General features: G+C 35.5%; 2 protein-coding genes across 7 annotated transcripts in view; one reads left to right on the plus strand and one right to left on the minus strand.

Annotated features, from left to right (window-relative positions):
• glrx3 (glutaredoxin 3) overlaps positions 1-4,290 on the minus strand; it is a 25,530-nt gene extending 21,240 nt beyond the window's left edge. The window contains 2 exon segments of the mRNA NM_001005950.1: positions 1,797-1,905; positions 4,213-4,290. Of these exon segments, the coding sequence (NP_001005950.1) occupies positions 1,797-1,905; positions 4,213-4,277 (174 nt within the window). The 5' untranslated portion in view covers positions 4,278-4,290.
• A 3,506-nt stretch (positions 4,291-7,796) lies between these two features.
• Positions 7,797-15,318, plus strand: si:ch211-221j21.3. Of its 6 annotated transcripts, XR_015504640.1 has the most exons (6): positions 7,797-8,135; positions 8,482-8,613; positions 11,757-11,822; positions 12,300-13,005; positions 13,702-13,885; positions 14,394-15,318. XR_015504640.1 is itself a non-coding variant. In XM_087276995.1 (4 exons), the coding sequence occupies exons 1-4, from the start codon at positions 8,064-8,066 to the stop codon at positions 12,327-12,329; spliced, it is 300 nt and encodes a 99-aa protein (XP_087133121.1). In that variant the 5' UTR covers positions 7,797-8,063; the 3' UTR covers positions 12,330-15,318. The 6 variants fall into 6 exon arrangements, 2 of the variants coding, with proteins under 2 accessions (XP_087133121.1, XP_087133122.1); XR_015504639.1 differs by having other exon boundaries at positions 12,300-13,885; XR_015504642.1 differs by having other exon boundaries at positions 11,760-11,822; positions 12,300-13,885.
• Positions 15,319-17,754: the final 2,436 nt, after the last annotated feature.

Below are 17,754 nucleotides of genomic sequence, written 5' to 3' on the forward strand. Positions count from 1 at the left end.
TTTCTAGCAATCACAAATCTTATAAATGAATGAAGCGATCAAATTCTAAAACACCTCAACCATTTAAACCAACATAATTCATTCCTTGTGAATTATAAAAGGGCAGTTGTTGCTTGAAGAGCTTCTCTGCTCGGTTGGCTCTGTGATGAAAGGCAGTATTAACCCTTGACAGAAGGTAAAAATTTCTCAGTGACGGTTTAAGGCCACGAGGAAGGTAAAGTCATTTGCAGCCTGAGGGCCTGTGCTCCGCTGGGATCTGGAGCAGAGGGAGGAGAGCAGCTCAGTGTGTGTGTTACTGCAGCTTCAGCCACTTCACCATAGCCCAGCGTGCACAAGACACATTTACAAGAATAATGATCGTCTTCAAACAAGCATCTCAAATAGCTGGTTAGACAAACAGAGGTTCTAATCCTCCCTGAAGTTAACATGCATTTTGATAACCATTTTTTTGCATCACTAAAATGCATTACAATTTCCTTCTGGGATGCCTCTCTTGTGACCATTCAAGACCTGGTTTCATCACAATCCACATCGTTCTTATGGAAGCGCTCAATATGATACAAGAGCAGTACTGAGTGCAACAAACTCATCTCATGTGCTTACAAGTGAATGGGAAAGCTTGTTGTGGTGCACTCTCACATGTCCTAATATTGACGATATTATATAGGGTAAAAACAAAGAGTAAATTTTTTAGTAGCAGTTTGAAGTTCTACCTGAAAACTCAACCAATGGAAAAATCTATGGCGTACACTTGCATTTTGCTTTTTTTTTTTTTCCTTGTCAATCAAGAAAATCTCAGTGGTAATGGATAAGATCATCATAATTAGCTAACTGCTGTAATCTCATGTGAGTGACAGCCTGATTGGTCTTGACCCGTACAGCAAATGGCATCACAGTCAAGAGATGTTGCTGTTGTTAAATAAAAGATTAAAAGCTTACATAGAAAATAATAAATTAATCTTGTGGAGAAAAAGAGCAATAATTAGTAAGTTATGTGGATTTATTTCGCGTATTTTTCGTTTTTTGGGGGGTGGGGGGTCTCTCCACACCATTACCATTGTGCAGCATCCACACACCAGCTATAGATGGAGTGGAGAGAGAGTGATACAGCCAATTCAGTGGATGGGTATGATTGGGAGGCCATGATTGTAAGGGCCGATGGAGGGAATTTGGACAGGACACCAGGGTTACACCCCTACTCTTCACAAAAAGAGGAAAAGGGATTTTTAGGACATCGGATTAACGTCTTATCCAAAACATGGCGCCCACTGACAGTTTGGTGCCCCCCTCACTTTACTGGGGCATTAGGACTAATTAAAAACAGCAATCTTCCAAAATAAAATATATATATTATAAGGAAAATATACATCTTAAAATCCCTTCACTGTATAAAATGACCATTAATTACGTGTTTCCCATATAGGTATGGGACAATAACTGGTTTCAAGGTAGGGCTGTGCAATTAATCGAAAATCCGATTTCGATTTTGATTTTAGCTTTTAACGATTATGAAAAGCCATTAATCGAGATAAACGCATCATAATTTTACTTTCAAACTGGCCAAATATCAATTAAAAAGAATCATTTCACAATGAGAACCAAAATGATTGAAACATGGTTTTGGCGGTTTCTACAGACAACAGACAGTTATGTCAATTTCTGGAGATGTTGTCTTCTACTAATGATACAGAAACTACACTGACATTCAACAACAGTTTACCCAAATTTAACATTGATGCAATTAGTGAAACGATTTCCAGACAATTAACTATATTAATAATCAATGGTTCCCATACCTTAACAAACATGGTGTGTTTGTGCTCTTTGGCCAATTCCGCCATCACATCGTTCATCTGCGAACACTGCGGTGCCCATGGCGCATGAAAATGGACAACGGTGAGGGACCTAAAATGAATAAAGTGTAGGAATAATTCAGAATGTAATGTGGAGATGACATGTAAAGTCAACATATTACAACTTAAGTAATGACCAAACAAACTAAGTCTACCTAAAATAATATGTCTAATTTGACATATTAAACACAAAGTGTCTTTCAAAGTGTGTTTTTGGGGGTTAAGTGCTTCACACAAAAATAACTAGCAGTTCATATACACTCAAAAAAGGCATTTGCTGTTTGTTCAAACTACTTATTTAAATTGAGCTGAAACAACACAATTCTTGAGGTTTTTACTACATTGTTTTATGTTCAGGGCGGCACGGTGGCACAGTGGGTAGTGATGTCGTCTCATAGCAAGAAGGTCGCTGGTTCGAGCCTCGGCTGGGTCAGTTGGCATTTCTGTGTGGAGTTTGCATGTTCTTGCCAGGTTTGCATGGGTTTCCTCCGGGTGCTCCGGTTTCCCCCACAGTCCAAAGACATGCGCTATAGGTGAATTGGGTAAGCTTAATTGTCTGTGGTGTATGAATGGGAGTGTATGGGTATTTCCCAGTGATGGGTTGCAGCTGGAAGAGCATCCGCAGCATAAAACATGTTGGATAAGGTGGTGGTTCATTCCGCTGTGGTGACCCCTGATTATTAAAAGGACTAAGCCGAAAATAATATAAATGTTTTATCTTCAATCAACTTAAATTGTAAAAACTAATAAGTTGACTTATTCCTCATGTTGCCCCAACACTAATTGATTGTGAAACCCAAATTTTCAGTTTATGAACACTTGTTAACTTAAACAAGCAAAGATCATGAACAAATGTCTGCATATCAACAACAAATCATAGAGTTAAAGTTGGTTTTATAGTCGCACATTCAGACTTTCCCATTAATAATATAATTTCATAAAAGTATTATTTGCAAACTCTAAATAGCGAAATCATATTAGCAGCCAATTACTTTCAAGGTACAACATTGTTCACAGTCAAATAAACAGTGTTAATGTTGTTTTCAAGTCATGCATGCTAATTCTGATCGAATATTCAAAGTAACATGGTAAACAATATAGAGACTTATGCTTCTACATTTTCAGTTTGGTTCGTCATTGAAATCTTGTAGATCCTGTTCGTCTGGTATCGGAGTCACATAACTATATGCACAAACCAATAATTAATTAGATGATTTGTTGATAGAGGTAAAGTCGGTTTTGTATTCGCAAATTCTTTCATTTAGAAGTCTCTATATTGTTTAACATGTTACTTTGAATATTCGATAGGAATTAGCATGCAAGCAAGCATGACTTAAAAACAACATTAACACTGTTTATTTGACTGTGAACAATGTTTTACTTTTGATAGTCGTTTGCTGCTTATATGATTTTGATATTTAGAGTTTGCAAATAATACTTTTATAAAATTATATCATTATGGGAAAAGTCCGAATGTGCGAATATAAAACCAACTTCACCTCTATGATTTATTGAGGTAAGGTTGGCTTTATATTCGAGATCAATTACATAATAAAGAAGAATTAAAAAATTATAACACACATTAATTACAGAGTCGTACTATTATGAGCACATAGAGACAGCGTTTGACACGGTCCCTGTATTGTTTACCACGCTTCATTGAATATATGTAACGTTAACGTTACATACGACTGTAAAACATCATTAGCAGCACTATTACATTAACTGTAAACAATGTTGTATCATCATCATACAATACTTTTCTGAAAAAATATTAGGAATGTGAACGTCTGAATATACGAATACGTGAATACAAAACCAACTTTACCTTAATAGTTTAACTCAGTAACGTTAACTGTGTGTTGGTTTAACGTTAGCCTAGCGTTAGCGGTAGCCGGTTATGTTTATATATTTGCTATATAACGTTACTTTTGAATTCAGTATTGATGACAACAACAATACGTGACATCTAGTGCTTACTACTATGTACAGATTGATTTTTATACATGTAATTCGAGCTATACACGTCTAATTGTGAGAACAGGCTAACAATATTATGCATAACAATGACAGATATTTTAAGAACAGTAATCATTCATCAATGGACCACAGTCGAATGTGATACATATTCAAAAAGATAAGTCAGTGGTCTTATGATCTAGAAACAAATGCAATAATATAGATTATTGCCACAATTAACATTATTTGTGCTTCTCTGAATAGGCCATCGGTTATTTAATTCTGTTCGATCAAAAAGGCTTCTGTTAACACCAAGAACATGTGTTAAATTGGTTAAAGAGCTGTTTGACATCCAATATAATTCATTGTATAACAGATATTTCGTCAATAATTGCCTTACTTGCTGTTATTTTTTAATAATTCGTCAAACTGCTGCAGTGATGCCGCGTCCGTGAGGTTCGCCATGCTGCCAGACTATACTAAGCGATCACAGAATCCTCCATCAGGGCACCGTACTGAAGCCAAACATTACTAAGCAATACACGATAGCACAAGCATCGAACACTTTCCCACAAGCATAGAAATACAATTGTGCATTTAATTTTTAAGCCACTTTAAGCCAGTTTCTCAGAGTTTGAATTGAAATATATGTGACATAAATGACCTGAAGTGAAGCATTTAAGTCTCTTTTGATATATAGGCTACACTTTAATAAAATTCCAATGACGTGTAAATTAATTTTTATTTATTTATTTATTTATTTATTTATTTATTTATTTATTTATTTATTTATTTTAATTGTATTTTTTAATTATTAATAACATGAGTAACAGAGAATACATTAATTTGTGCTAATTTTGTGTGACCTGAATACAAATTATACATATTCATTGTACATCTACATGACTGATATAAGGGAAAAGGGAAAAAAAACACAATAGGCCTACCTGCTAGAAAAACAAATATTTAAAGGAACCAAAATAAACAAAATATGAATAAATATAAAATATATAACATATTGTCCCTTTTCTTACAATCTGACTCCCAAATCAAAAACAATAAAATAATTGTTTTAAAATCAAAAAGTTTTTTGTAAGCTGAGAAGACAAGATATTTCTATCCAAAATTGTTCTACAAAATTGCATTTTAAAAATATATGCGCTATTGTTTAAAGATTAGAATTACAAAATGTGCATTGTGAAGAATTGTTTACATTACATTTACAAAGTAAAGAATTACAGGGATAGTAATTATGAAGGATTCTAAAATAAAGTTGTTTCATCTTATTAGACACTAAAAACTTATACCAGGCTGAATTTTAATGATGGACAGAACTGGGTAGTTAAATTTCCATTTCTAAGAAGCTTTCGGGTACAAGCTAGACTTATTAACAAAATTTCTTCTATTGTACCAATTATTACATTTAATATTAGTAATTTCCACCCCTCCAATAGCTAATTTAGGCATTTCACATTTTAAGTCTGTATAAGCACAGGTTCTAGTTAAAGAAATACATTTTATGACCCAATCATATGGGCAAAATATCCCTTCCATAAATTGCAGAAAACTCAAAGTAAAAGTAAATTTTACTGTCCTTTTTTTAATAAATCTAAAATAAAAACTATTCCTCTGTGCACCCACAATTTGATAAAAATAGATTTTTTACTCCGCAGCACATTTCGATTATTTCATATTATAGATTTGTGAGGGGAAACATTGTGGCAGAATCCAAGCTTACTTGCTTCCAAAGCTTGTTTGTGAAAATTAGCAAGTTTGATAGGGAGTTCAACAGCTAAAATCACAGGCTAATAAAAAATGTAGACCTCCACATTAATCAAATATAAATTTAGGAATATAAAACCATTAAAAAAAGTTGGGTCAGCATTCAGGCAACGTTTAATTCACCCAATTTTAAAAACCTCATTGACAGTAGTAAAGTCCAAAGCATTTACCCCTCCCTCTAAAATATTTCTTCAATCATTCATTTATTCATTCATTCATTTTCTTTTCGGCTTAATCCCTTTATTAATCAGGGGTCGCCAACTTATATGTTTTACGCAGCAGATGCCCTTCCAGCTGCAACCCATCTCTGGGAAACATTCATACACACTCATGCACTACGGACAATTTAGCCCACCCAATTCACCTCTACCACATGTCTTTGGACTGTGGGGGAAACGGAAGCACCCGGAGGAAACCCACACGAACGCAGGGAGAACATGCAAACTCCACACAGAAACGCCAACTCACCCAGCCGAGGCTCGAAACAGCCACCTTCTTGCCATGAGGCGACAGCACTACCTACTGCGCCACTGCGTCGCCCACAATATTTCTTCTAAAGTAAAATATATTAACGTAAATAACTTTGCTAATGCTAAACCCTAAGCCAAATTGAGAACAATTGATAAAATAATGTCTCTATAATTTTTTTAATAAAGTAAGTAACCGTAGGCCATAGATGACGCGTGCTCATGGTTTGTATGCAATATCTAGTGTATATCATAGATATTATATAATAGTTAATATCTATTATGTCTATGGTGTATATATCTATGACGTTAGGCCAAATGTTTTCCTCTGACATGTAGTTAGTTTTGTTTATTTTTTCTATACATGTCCTTTCTATATATGAGCAATTCCAGCGTTATGGATGTGACATTTGCAGGAAAAACTCGAAACATAAATTCACATAGAAAGTATATGTTAAAATTATATTGAAACTTTTGTTTATATTTTTCAAAACAACTGACCTCAGAGTTAGGAGAGCAGAAAAAACATCAATCTGTAAACATGTTTTGTACTTTAAATGAGGAAAATAAACGTGTTATGGATGTGACAAAAAAAGTCTGCGGGTTTGCAGTGTACAACATTGTAGAAATTCTGTGAATAGGGTATATGCCGAAGCATGCTAATAAGACTTTTAATTTGCGAGTAACCTGGGTTAATCATTTCCGGTGATTTGTACGCCAATGCAAAATCAGCGTTTTTAAGGTCTGTTTTCTTTAAAAATCAGCAATCTCCACTGTCTGAGTGATATCTGATATGGTTCTCAGATTGTACAAGAAGCACTGCATTCCCCCGCCATGTCTTTATAATATGAGCATTATTTTACCCCCAGTAAATTCAAAGGAGCATCTGTGCTAGCCTGCCGATTCTGACGGGCATGTGCAAGTAAACGGCTTTTTGTCTCGTTTTACGCTTGAGCAACTAAATGAACGCCAAAGTCTGTTTTACTGATTGTATTTGAGTTACATTACAACATCGATGCTGTAAAAGGAACCATATAAAATGGAAAAAAACTCACAATAACAGGTCACCGGAAATTTATTAGTATATGGGTAACGCACCAGCTCGGTATATACCCCATTATGCACAACCCAAACTATTCAAAAGGATATAAGTTGGCTCTATATAAAAAATGATTGGTTTTATTTTATTTATTATTTTCACATTTATGAGGGAAAAGTGTCGTTTTGGATGTGACTGACATCTCTCTGTTATGGATGTGACAGGTGTAAATTGCCACGTGTGATTTTGCTCAAATAGAATCGTTTGAAAACATTGACAGATACATTTTAAAATACTTAAATACTTTAAATACTTTAAAATACTTGCTTATACAAACAAAAAAACCCAGAAGCGGTTTCCGTATTTTGGTGAAAACTTTTTTTCATGGCAATGTTGACATTTGCATGGAATTGCTCATATATATTTTGTCTCCTTTGTATTTTGCAATAGATATAGTTGAATTAATTCTTGAAATAATAACTTCACATGTGGACAATAATAAAACGACAGAGCGAGAGCACATTTATTTTTGAGGTGAACTATTCCTTTAAATAACATTGGTCGACTCATTCGCGCTCCGTACACCGTCGTCCAATAATAAGCCTCTATTTGATTTAGCCCGCCTACATTACCTCGTACTGTTCACTGATTGGCTGACACAACTGTATGTTACTCATCTTAAAAGATACAGGAACTGTAATGTGGAATAAAACCAGGACGGACGGGGAGACAGCAGCAGCAGCGGCTTTGTTTTGTTATATAAGTCGGGTATATTTAGAGTAGCTTGCTGTGTTTATTATATATTGTATAATATTTGTGCAGATGCCTCATTGGTCGATAGATAAGAGTGCACGGCGAAAACAATGTTTTTTTGACTTTGCCTATTGATCCATATTGGAGTTTTAGTCGGTTTGTATTAACTTAAAGGTATAAGGATAGTTTAAAACAACAAATAAATAAACAATGGATTGCATAAGTCCCATGCAAAATAAGAGAAGGCACAGTGGAGAGCTCGAACAGTGGCACAACCAGCCGGTAAATTGAATTATTTTATATTTACTATTATTAAAATGCACTAAATCCTACTTGTTTCTTTAAAGATGTTCAAAATATGTCCACAAATGTGTCTTGTAACTGCTTTAGATGGCATTTGTTTGACCGCCTGTGACTTTCCATAGACTGTTGGCCTTTTAAAAAGAGTTATGAGTTATTATTAGTACTCATATATAAAACACCCAGCTGATCATGACTGGAAATAGATGTTATGATTTATAGAAAGAGTGTGCACTGTGGTAGGACAGCTGCATTTGCTCTCATTGACATCTTATTGCATAATCAAGCCATGAGTAGTGTGATGGATCTTAAAATCTGAATTTCACAGAAAAGGCAGTGTAATGGACTGGGAGGCTGTGGGCAGCTGGAATACAGTGTGGTGGTGGACACTCCAATGGACACGTGGGATGCCCCAAATCACAGCTCACAGAATGGACACAGTGCCAATGTCCCAGTCATGGTATACTTACTGATTCTAGTGTCATGTGGAAACAAACCTTAGAAGATCCTAAACAGATGTTTTATTTTATAGTCCAAAATGCAAATAAATAACTTTTTAATTGATTCGTTTTTTTTTATGTCTTCTGTTGCAGGGGTATATTTTTGGTAATAAAATGCACTGTATGAGTCAAAATCACAAGTTTATGATGTAAAGATCATTTTACATGGAAACATTTAGTAAATTTCCTACTGAAAATATAAAATCGCTTCGATTACTAAATGTGTATTGCTAAGTACGTAATTTGAACAAATTTAAAGGTGTTTTTTATATATTTATTTATTTATTTATTTTTTTACTTTTTGAATCCTCAGATTTCAGATTTTAAATAGTTGTATCTCAGCTGAAATTCTCCTTTAATTAAACAAACTATAAATCTATGGAGAGCTAAATTATTTAGCGTTAGCAGATCATTTTTAAGACACTTATGAATGGTTTTGCGGTTACAAATTACTTTTTATTGAAATAAATATAATATTCATGCATCAAATATGCATGCAATGTCCATTTTGACTAAAATCTTTAAGGATTTTATTCAAATTTTGATTTATTTTTAAACTACAGAGTTGGTATCTCACTGTTCTTACCATGCATTTCCCTCCTCTAGTTAACAGTGTTGTGATCAACATGAATGTTATATTGCTCTTATCTGATGGTCTTGTGTTTATGGAGCCTGTGGAATGCGGAGTGGAGGTCATGGACTGTTTGATGGTCTGTTTTATTGCATGTCCTCTCAATTTTTATTCATTTTTTAGCTGATTGGAAGATTTTAAACAAGAGCCTCAGAACAGTCAAAACAATAAAAGTGTAAAACAACTTTTTTCCCCCCTATACATATGCCCTGCTTATTTTATTCTTTTCTTTTACCTGAACAAAATAAAAAACAATTGCCCTTGTTTACAGGAGGAACCCAATAAAATGTTTTATATATTACAATTATTGACAAATTATGTGATGACATATTACACATATAGTGCACAGTGCGGTCCCCAAATACTTATAATATATCAGTTGTCAACTTATTTTTCTTTTTTTTCTTTTTTTTTTTTGTAAAGATTTTGCCACTATTCTTCAGACCACGGGTTTTGCCATGGTTTTAATCATTTAGTATAATCGCTTGTTATTTTATCTGTTTTAAGAAGTACAGGTCAGATTATTCTTGTTGTTTCATTTTTGCATAACATATCTGATTATGGGCGACGCAGTGGCGCAGTAGGTAGTGCTGTCGCCTCACAGCAAGAAGGTTGCTGGTTCGAGCCTCAGCTGGGTCAGTTGGCTTTTCGTGAGGAGTTTGCATGTTCTCCCTGTGTTTGCGTGTGTTTCCCCCGGGTGCTTCGATTTCCCCCACAGTCAAAGACATGCGGTACAGGTGAATTGGATAAGCTAAATTGTCCGTAGTGTATGGGTGTGAATGAGTGTGTATGGATGTTTCCTAGAGATGGGTTGCAGCTGGAAGGGCATCTGCTGCATAAAACATGCTGGACAAGTTGGTTCATTCTGCTGTGGTGACCCCAGATTAATAAAGGGACTAAGAAAATTAATTTTATTAAATTAAAAAATAAAATGAATGAATAAATACCTGATTATTTTGCTTGTATTTAGATATTTATTATATAGACTCATTTATTTAAAAGATGTTTCCACCCCATGAAAATGTGTGACTTATGGGAATAACCATTCACAATCAGTGAAAGATTTGCTTTTTAAATGCAATAATAAGCACTTTTTAAAAACCTATACAATTTGAGGTGATATTCTTCTACTCCCTGTTCAACCATCAACTTCAGCATTTCCACAGCACAGCAGTGTGACAGATGTGTAAAAAGTGTCATGTCAATATAACAAAAAAGATTTCTGCCAATTTGTCAAAATTCCAGTAAAACACTGCTAATTGAGATATAAAAAAAATTGACTTTCATTTTAATGTACACATACATGAAAAGAAATCTGGAAAAATAAAATGAAAGATGAAAATAAGTGGGGAAATTAGGGAGAAAACTTTGATTCTCAATCCTCAAACGCACAGCATGTATAATCCTTTTTGTCATTGTTACTAAATAAAACGATCAGAACAAGAAAAAAATGAAAGCAATGGACTTAAAAAATTCAATTCAATTCAGCTTTATTTGTATAGCGCTTTTACAATGTAGATTGTGTCAAAGCAGCTTCACATAAATGGTCAACCACTGATGTGTTACTATGACGTAACTGGATCAGGGTTGTTCAGTTTTTAGTGTATAAGTTCAGTTCAGTTTAGCTCAGTTCAGTGTATTTTGAAGTCATTATTGAGAGTCCAAACACTGAAGAGCAAATTCATCGATGAGTAGCTTTTCAGATCCTGAACCATGCAAGCCAGTGGCGACAGCGGAGAGGGAAAAGAAAAAAAAACTTCACTAATAGGAGAGTGAAGAAAAAAGAAAAAAAAAACTTGAGAGAACCAGACTCAGTTTGGCACGACCATTTTAATTTCTTCGCTGGCCAAAAGTCTTGTGCAGAGCTGCAGTCTCGGCAGTGGAGGCTGGAAGCTGGCCTCAGCGAAGACTGAAAAAATTAAGTTAACTTAGAAAAAATAACTTTCCATGCATACTCTTTCTATACAATGCCATGCTAAAATTCAAGCATCATATTACTGATGTAAGTAACAAGTGGGTCAACATAAATACAATCAGATACAATGAAAGTAGTTCTACAAAAAAATAATGTTTGTTCAAACTACTTATTCAAAATGCTTTGAAACAACACAATTCTTGATATTTGTTTTGGGACAACCTGATTGTTTTATATTCAATCCACTTAAATTTGTAAAAAAAAAAAAAAAAAAAAAAAAAAAACTAATAAGTTAACTTAATTCATTCATGTTGTCCCAACACAAATCAATTGAGTTAACACATTTAAGTGGATTGAACATAAAACAATTAAGTTGTCTCAAAACAAATCTCAAAAATTGTGTTGTTTCAGCACAAATCTCAAAAATTGTGTTGTTTCAGCTCATTTTAAATAAGTAGTTTGACCATTGTTAGAATGTATTAACCATGTTATTCTTCTAGCTTGTTGATTTAACCGTGCACATCTGTGTGTTAATCTGATGTCTTTGGGCTTGTCAGCAGGTGTTAAACGCCCCGGGACGAGCAGCAGGACAGCATTGCTCCAGGTGTATGGCTGGAGAACCTGTGAGTAATTCTTCTGTGTGGATTACAAATACCACTCAATTCTTCTTGTATGTCATTCGGTTAAAGACTTCGACGAGAAAAATTATGCGTGGATAACCTGACACTTTTTATAATATGACACATTCATCAATTTCAGTTTTTTTACACCACACACACACATTCAATTTACCTGGAGCACTTTCACCGGACGCCGTTGATACAAGCAAAATGATTGCCTTTGGAAATTTTGTACTTCCTGCAAAATCAATATTTATTCATGACGAGAAAGAAATGCACATTTTGAACGGTTTTCCCGCAGGCCAGAGTACCTAGCAGCTGATCTAACCACTACGACACGGGAACAGTCAGCATATATGAATATCAATTTGCGTAGGGTTAATGAACATTATACATACAATGCATTGGCTGTTGAGTGAAGTTGACCTGTGTCACATCAATGTTTCTCTCTCTTTCTGTGTGTGTGTGTGTGTCCGACAGGGCCATATAAACCACATCATGAGGTATTGATCAGCATTGGCGATGACTCCTGGAGAAAATGAATCGACTGAATAAATGGGCGATGCAGAGAAGCGGGTTGCAGATTACCCGGACCGTGTGGGTTTTTTTCCCCCGCATGCTTTGTGCCTTTCATACGTGTTCCAGTACTACAGTAGTACCTAATATTGGTTTGTAGCAGATGGGTTTACAATGCCAAAACCACTCCGGATGATGATGGTTTTTAGGTCACACTGCATGAAGTGTGTGAACGTTTTGCACTGTCAATTTTCCAATATTGCTTGATGTCAAAGTTAATGAAGCTTAAATATATTAAGTCTATTTTTCAATAATAAAATACACTTTTTTTGTAGTATTAAATTCATTATAATGATTAGATTTGTTTAATTTGATACGTAACTTGAACATTTCAGTTTGATGTGGGCATTTAGTAACCTCTAAAAATTTCATGTTTTTGTAGACATGTTGTCACTGCCAGGGATGGGCAGCATTTATGATACAAGTATTTCAAATACTAAATAGTATTTTGTAATTTGTATTTGATAGGGTTTATAAAAATGGGTAAATATTTTGTATCATAATACATTAGTGTCTTGTTTTTTCATTCATTCATTTTTTCCCCTGCTTATTTATCAGGGGATGCCACAGCTGAATGAACCGCCAATTTATCCAGCATATGTTTTACGCAGTGGATGCCCTTCCAGCCACAATCCATCACTGGGAAACACCCATACACTCTCATTCACACACATACACTACGGACAATTTAGCTTACCCAATTTACCTATAGCGCATGTCTTTAGACTTGTGGGGGAAACCGGAGCACCCGGAGGAAACCCACGGGGAGAACATGCAAACTCCACACAGAAATGCCAACTGACCTAGCCGGGGCTCGAACCAGCAACCTTCTTGCTGTGAGGCAATCGTGCTACCCACTGCGTCACCATGACGCCTGTCTTGTATTTTTAAAATACTTTGTAGGAAGTCTACATGATGACATCATAGAAATGTGGCCTCTGTTTGGTGCTTTCTCAGTTATTAGCCTAGGCTTGAGATCAGAACAGAAAATTGATTTATATTGAAGAAGCTGGATAATGCTTAGGAGTATTGAAGGAAATTGTGCATTACATTGTGGCGATACAGGGACATTGTGGTGCAGTGGATAGCACGATCACCTCACAGCAAGAAGGTCGCTGGTTCGAGCCTTGGCTGGGCTGGTTGGCATTTCTGTGTGGAGTTTGCATGTTCTCCACGTGTTCACGTGGGTTTCCTGCGGGTGCTCCGGTACAGGTGACAGGTACAGACATGCAGTACAGGTGAATTGGGTAAGCTAAAATTGTCCGTAGCGTATGTGTGTGAATGAGTGTGTATGGGTGTTTCCCAGTGATGGGTTGCAGCTGGAAGTGCATCTGCTGCGTAAAACATATGCTGGATAAGTTGGCGGTTCATTCCGCTGTGAGGATCTCAGATTCATAAAGGGACTAAACTGGAAAGAAAATGAATGAATTGTGGTGATACCTATGATAATTTATTGGCTGTTTAAATTACCAGAAAATTAAGTTATATTAGTCCTATTAGCGCCCCTGAATTATTAGCCCCCCCTGTTTATTTTATTCCACAATTTCTGTTTAACAAAGAGAAGATTTCTTAAACTAATTTCTAAACATAATAGTTTTAATAACTTGTTTCTAATAACTGATTTATTTTATCTTTGCCATGATGACAGTAAATAATATTTGACTACATATTTTTCAAGACATTTCTATACAGCTTAAAGTGACATTTAAAGGCTTAACTAGGTTAAATAGGCAGGTTAGGGTTATTAGGCAAGTTATTGTATAACAATAATTTGTTGTGTAGAAAATATAGCTTAAAGGGGCTAATAATATTGACCTTAAAATGTTTTTTTTTTTTATAAAAAAAAAATTGTGCTTTTATTCTAGCCAAAATAAAACAAATAAGACTTTCCCCAGAAGAAAAAAATATCAGACATACTATGAAAATTTCCTTGCTCTGTTAAACATAAAAAAATATTTCAAATATTTAAATATTTAAAAAATAATAATAATAAAAGAGGGGCTAATAATTCTGACGCCAACTGTACTTAATGCATAAAAAAAGAAGTTAAAAAGTTAAAAAAATATCTAGCTACTCATGTAAAGTAGGACTAGATGCAGAGAATCTGCTAAAACTTGCTCAGAACAGCTGTTGCTATCAAATATTGTTTACTTCAAGTTTAATAATGAAGGGATTGATTGAAAAGGTCTATTCATGGAGTGAATTTTCATGCTAACTTGTAAAAGTATTTTGTAGTACACTGCAAAACCCAACAGTCAACGTTATCAAATGAAATGAGTGTAGTTAACTCAATTGACTGAAAGTTAATTCTACTCATTTGAAAAGAGTTTTGCTCAGCGTTCAACTCAGCGTTGAAGGTAATGAGTTAACTAAACACCTCATTACTTCAACTTAAATGGAGTAAGTTCTTAGTTCTCATGCAGATTAGTTTAACTCAAATGGTTTGCAGCAATCGGTTTCCTCAAACATTTTGAGTTGCCTTAACTTATTGGGTTTAACAGTACTCAGTTGGTTTGAGTTCTCTTCATTTATTGGGTATTACTGTACTCAAAATACTTAGTGTACTCAAATCTATTAAGTTCTCAGTACTCATATAGATTAGTTTTTCAAATGGTTTGAGTTACCTTAACTTTTTGGTTTTACAGTGTATTTTAAAACACAAAAATACAGTATTTTTTTATTACATTTGCTGTATTTTATACTTTATTTTGATACAAGTAAAATGGGGGTATTTGGTATTTCATTTTAAAACATTTCAATGTATTTTAGCCCATCCCTAGTTACTGCTTTGTTATACCTCAATAGATTTGTCTTGTTTTTTTTTACCTTACATTGATTGTAGAAAAGCATTTCAGTGGATTCACTGACTGAATCAATGTCGCTCCTTTTTAAAGTGTTTTGCATAAAGACTAATTTGATTAAAGCGTTCGTGTTTTCTTTGCAACAAATCAATGCGCGCTGTTCCCAAAAGTGCACACAAGATGGCAGTGTCCCATTCCGAATCCCTTCCGAAGGGACTGAAATATTCAGAGCTCACTTACACATCTGCTTTGCATGCGATCCATTTAAAACATCCCTGCTGTTTTATTAAATTCGCCACATTTAGACTTTTGAACACATGCACTTTTAGTTTCTCTTAGTCGCTATGCATACTCATAATGATGTTTTATCTTCTCAGTGATGACTCTATTCAATAAGAACACCACCTGCGCCATCATTGATGTTTTTTCCATGAGGAGCGATGACTTGTATGGCGAATTCCCCTCAGACGGCGAGTTTTAATACTCATTTTGACATGAGCGACTCTTCTTCTCTCAGATATGACTTCCTCAAGCTGCGGCCCAGCTCATAAAACAAGCTTCTCCTACAAGAGACTTATAAGAGCGGTCGTGTATTCATAAGTCATAGTTTCTGCTCCTGTAAGTTATAAAGGAATTACCTTCAGCTCAGGAGGAGCCGTGGGGACGGGTCGAAGTTTCTGCTAAGTCAACCAAGATGGATTTAAGTATATTACCAGCTCAATCTTCCTCAGTGTTAGCTTTTGTCGGTGGAGAAATGAGAGGCAGCGTTCAGACAAAGCTTGACCTCTTGGGGCCGGCTTTCAGAGCCTAGATTTTCAATAATGTAGGACAATAAAGCTTAGTCCTATAACCTACTGCAATATGCTACAAGTGTAAAGAGCTTAGCTGCTAATAAAGCAGGCCGAGGAGTGAGAGAGCGAGGAAATAAAGGAGGGGTGGGGGGGGGGGACAACAACTCATCTTCAGAACTCATATTTGGAGATCAAGTGCGGCCCATAAGAGCATTTCATAAGGACAGTAATGAGATGCTGAGGAGATCAGAGCGGTCGAGTCTGACAACTGCTATCTGACACATTGGATATGAGCGCAGGATCTTGGTGACAGGCGCAGGTAGATGTTTGTTTAGATGTTGGTGCCTCATAGATGAGTTATTATTTTGTTCTGGAGCCCCCGCCGTGACCTGACGCCGCGTGGACCTGTGCTCCTGGTTTCCCCGTAAGTGGCCCAGGTTGCTGGTGTTTCTCCTCAGGGAGACAAAGGGCTATTATGGGTTTATTGTACAGATCAGCGGGGTCAGGGTGTGCACATGCAGGGGAAATTTCTGGTTCTCGTTTGGTGTCAGCAGGGAGGAGGAAAACCAATCGAGCGTTCTAATATGCTGACTAGTTGGTTTCTTAATTATAGGTGTGTATTAATGATGAAAGTGATGTCGGCTGTTTGCAACACACTCTATAATATAAAGGCTCTTAAAGGGGGTTTCACAGCCATGCTACTGATAAACTATTATTGGAGCCTTTCAGACACATTTCCGTAATAAAGAACTTTCTGTTCAGGCCCAAAGTATAGTTGGCCCATTGTAACCTTTGATTTGGCCCGCCATCCCACGTCTGATCCACATCCCCAATATGAATTTTTTTTTAAAGGATCCTGAAAACCTTTAGCACATTGTTTTAGATGTTGACATATATGTGTGTGGCATGCTAAAACCACACCTGTAGGACACATACTTCACTATCGAATGTAAAATGATTATTTTTGTAAATAAAATAAACATTGAACTCAGTTGTGTTATAAATGAGATTGTTTATGGTTTGATTGTATTATAATTATAGTAGAAAATGTACAAAATAGTATAAAATGTTAAAAAAAAAAAGGATTAATTAATAATACGACTAAAATATTTTTTCTATTTATTTTCATTTATTATCAAAATAGGAAATTATGGCAACTTTAATGTAATACAGTATTTAGCTTTGGCCCACCACCCTCAATCAAGTTTGGTTTTTGGCCCTTCATAAGAAAAAACACCCCTGCTTTTGTTGAATAGAAAGATTTTACATAAACCACAGATACTATATGTGTATGTATATATACTCTGTAAAAAATGGCCGTGATTTCAACGGTAAAAAAGCTAAAAATGCTACGGTAATAACCTGGTTAGCAGTATTTTTCCTTAATATAAACGGCAAATAACCATAAATTGACTTCCCATAATTCCCTGCGTGGCAAGTAATTTCTTATGATTTTTGTTGATAATAATATGGATTAATATGGAGATTTATTCATTCATTTTCTTTTTTTGGCTTAGTCCCTTTATTAATCTGGGGTCGCCACAGTGGAATGAATCGTCAACTTATGCAGCACGTTTTACAAAACAGATGCTCTTCCAGCTGCAACCCATCTCTGGAAAACATCCATACACACTCATACACTATGGACAGTTTAGCTTACCCAATTCACCTGTACTGCATGTTTTTGGACAGTGGGGGAAACCGGAGCACCCTAAGGAAACCCACGCCAACACGGGGAGAAGATGCAAACTCCACACAGAAATGCCA

The sequence above is a fragment of the Danio rerio genome, chromosome 12 (genome assembly GCF_052040795.2).
Source record: "Danio rerio strain M-AB ecotype USA chromosome 12, GRCz13ab, whole genome shotgun sequence".
In the NCBI taxonomy this organism is placed as follows: domain Eukaryota; kingdom Metazoa; phylum Chordata; class Actinopteri; order Cypriniformes; family Danionidae; genus Danio; species Danio rerio.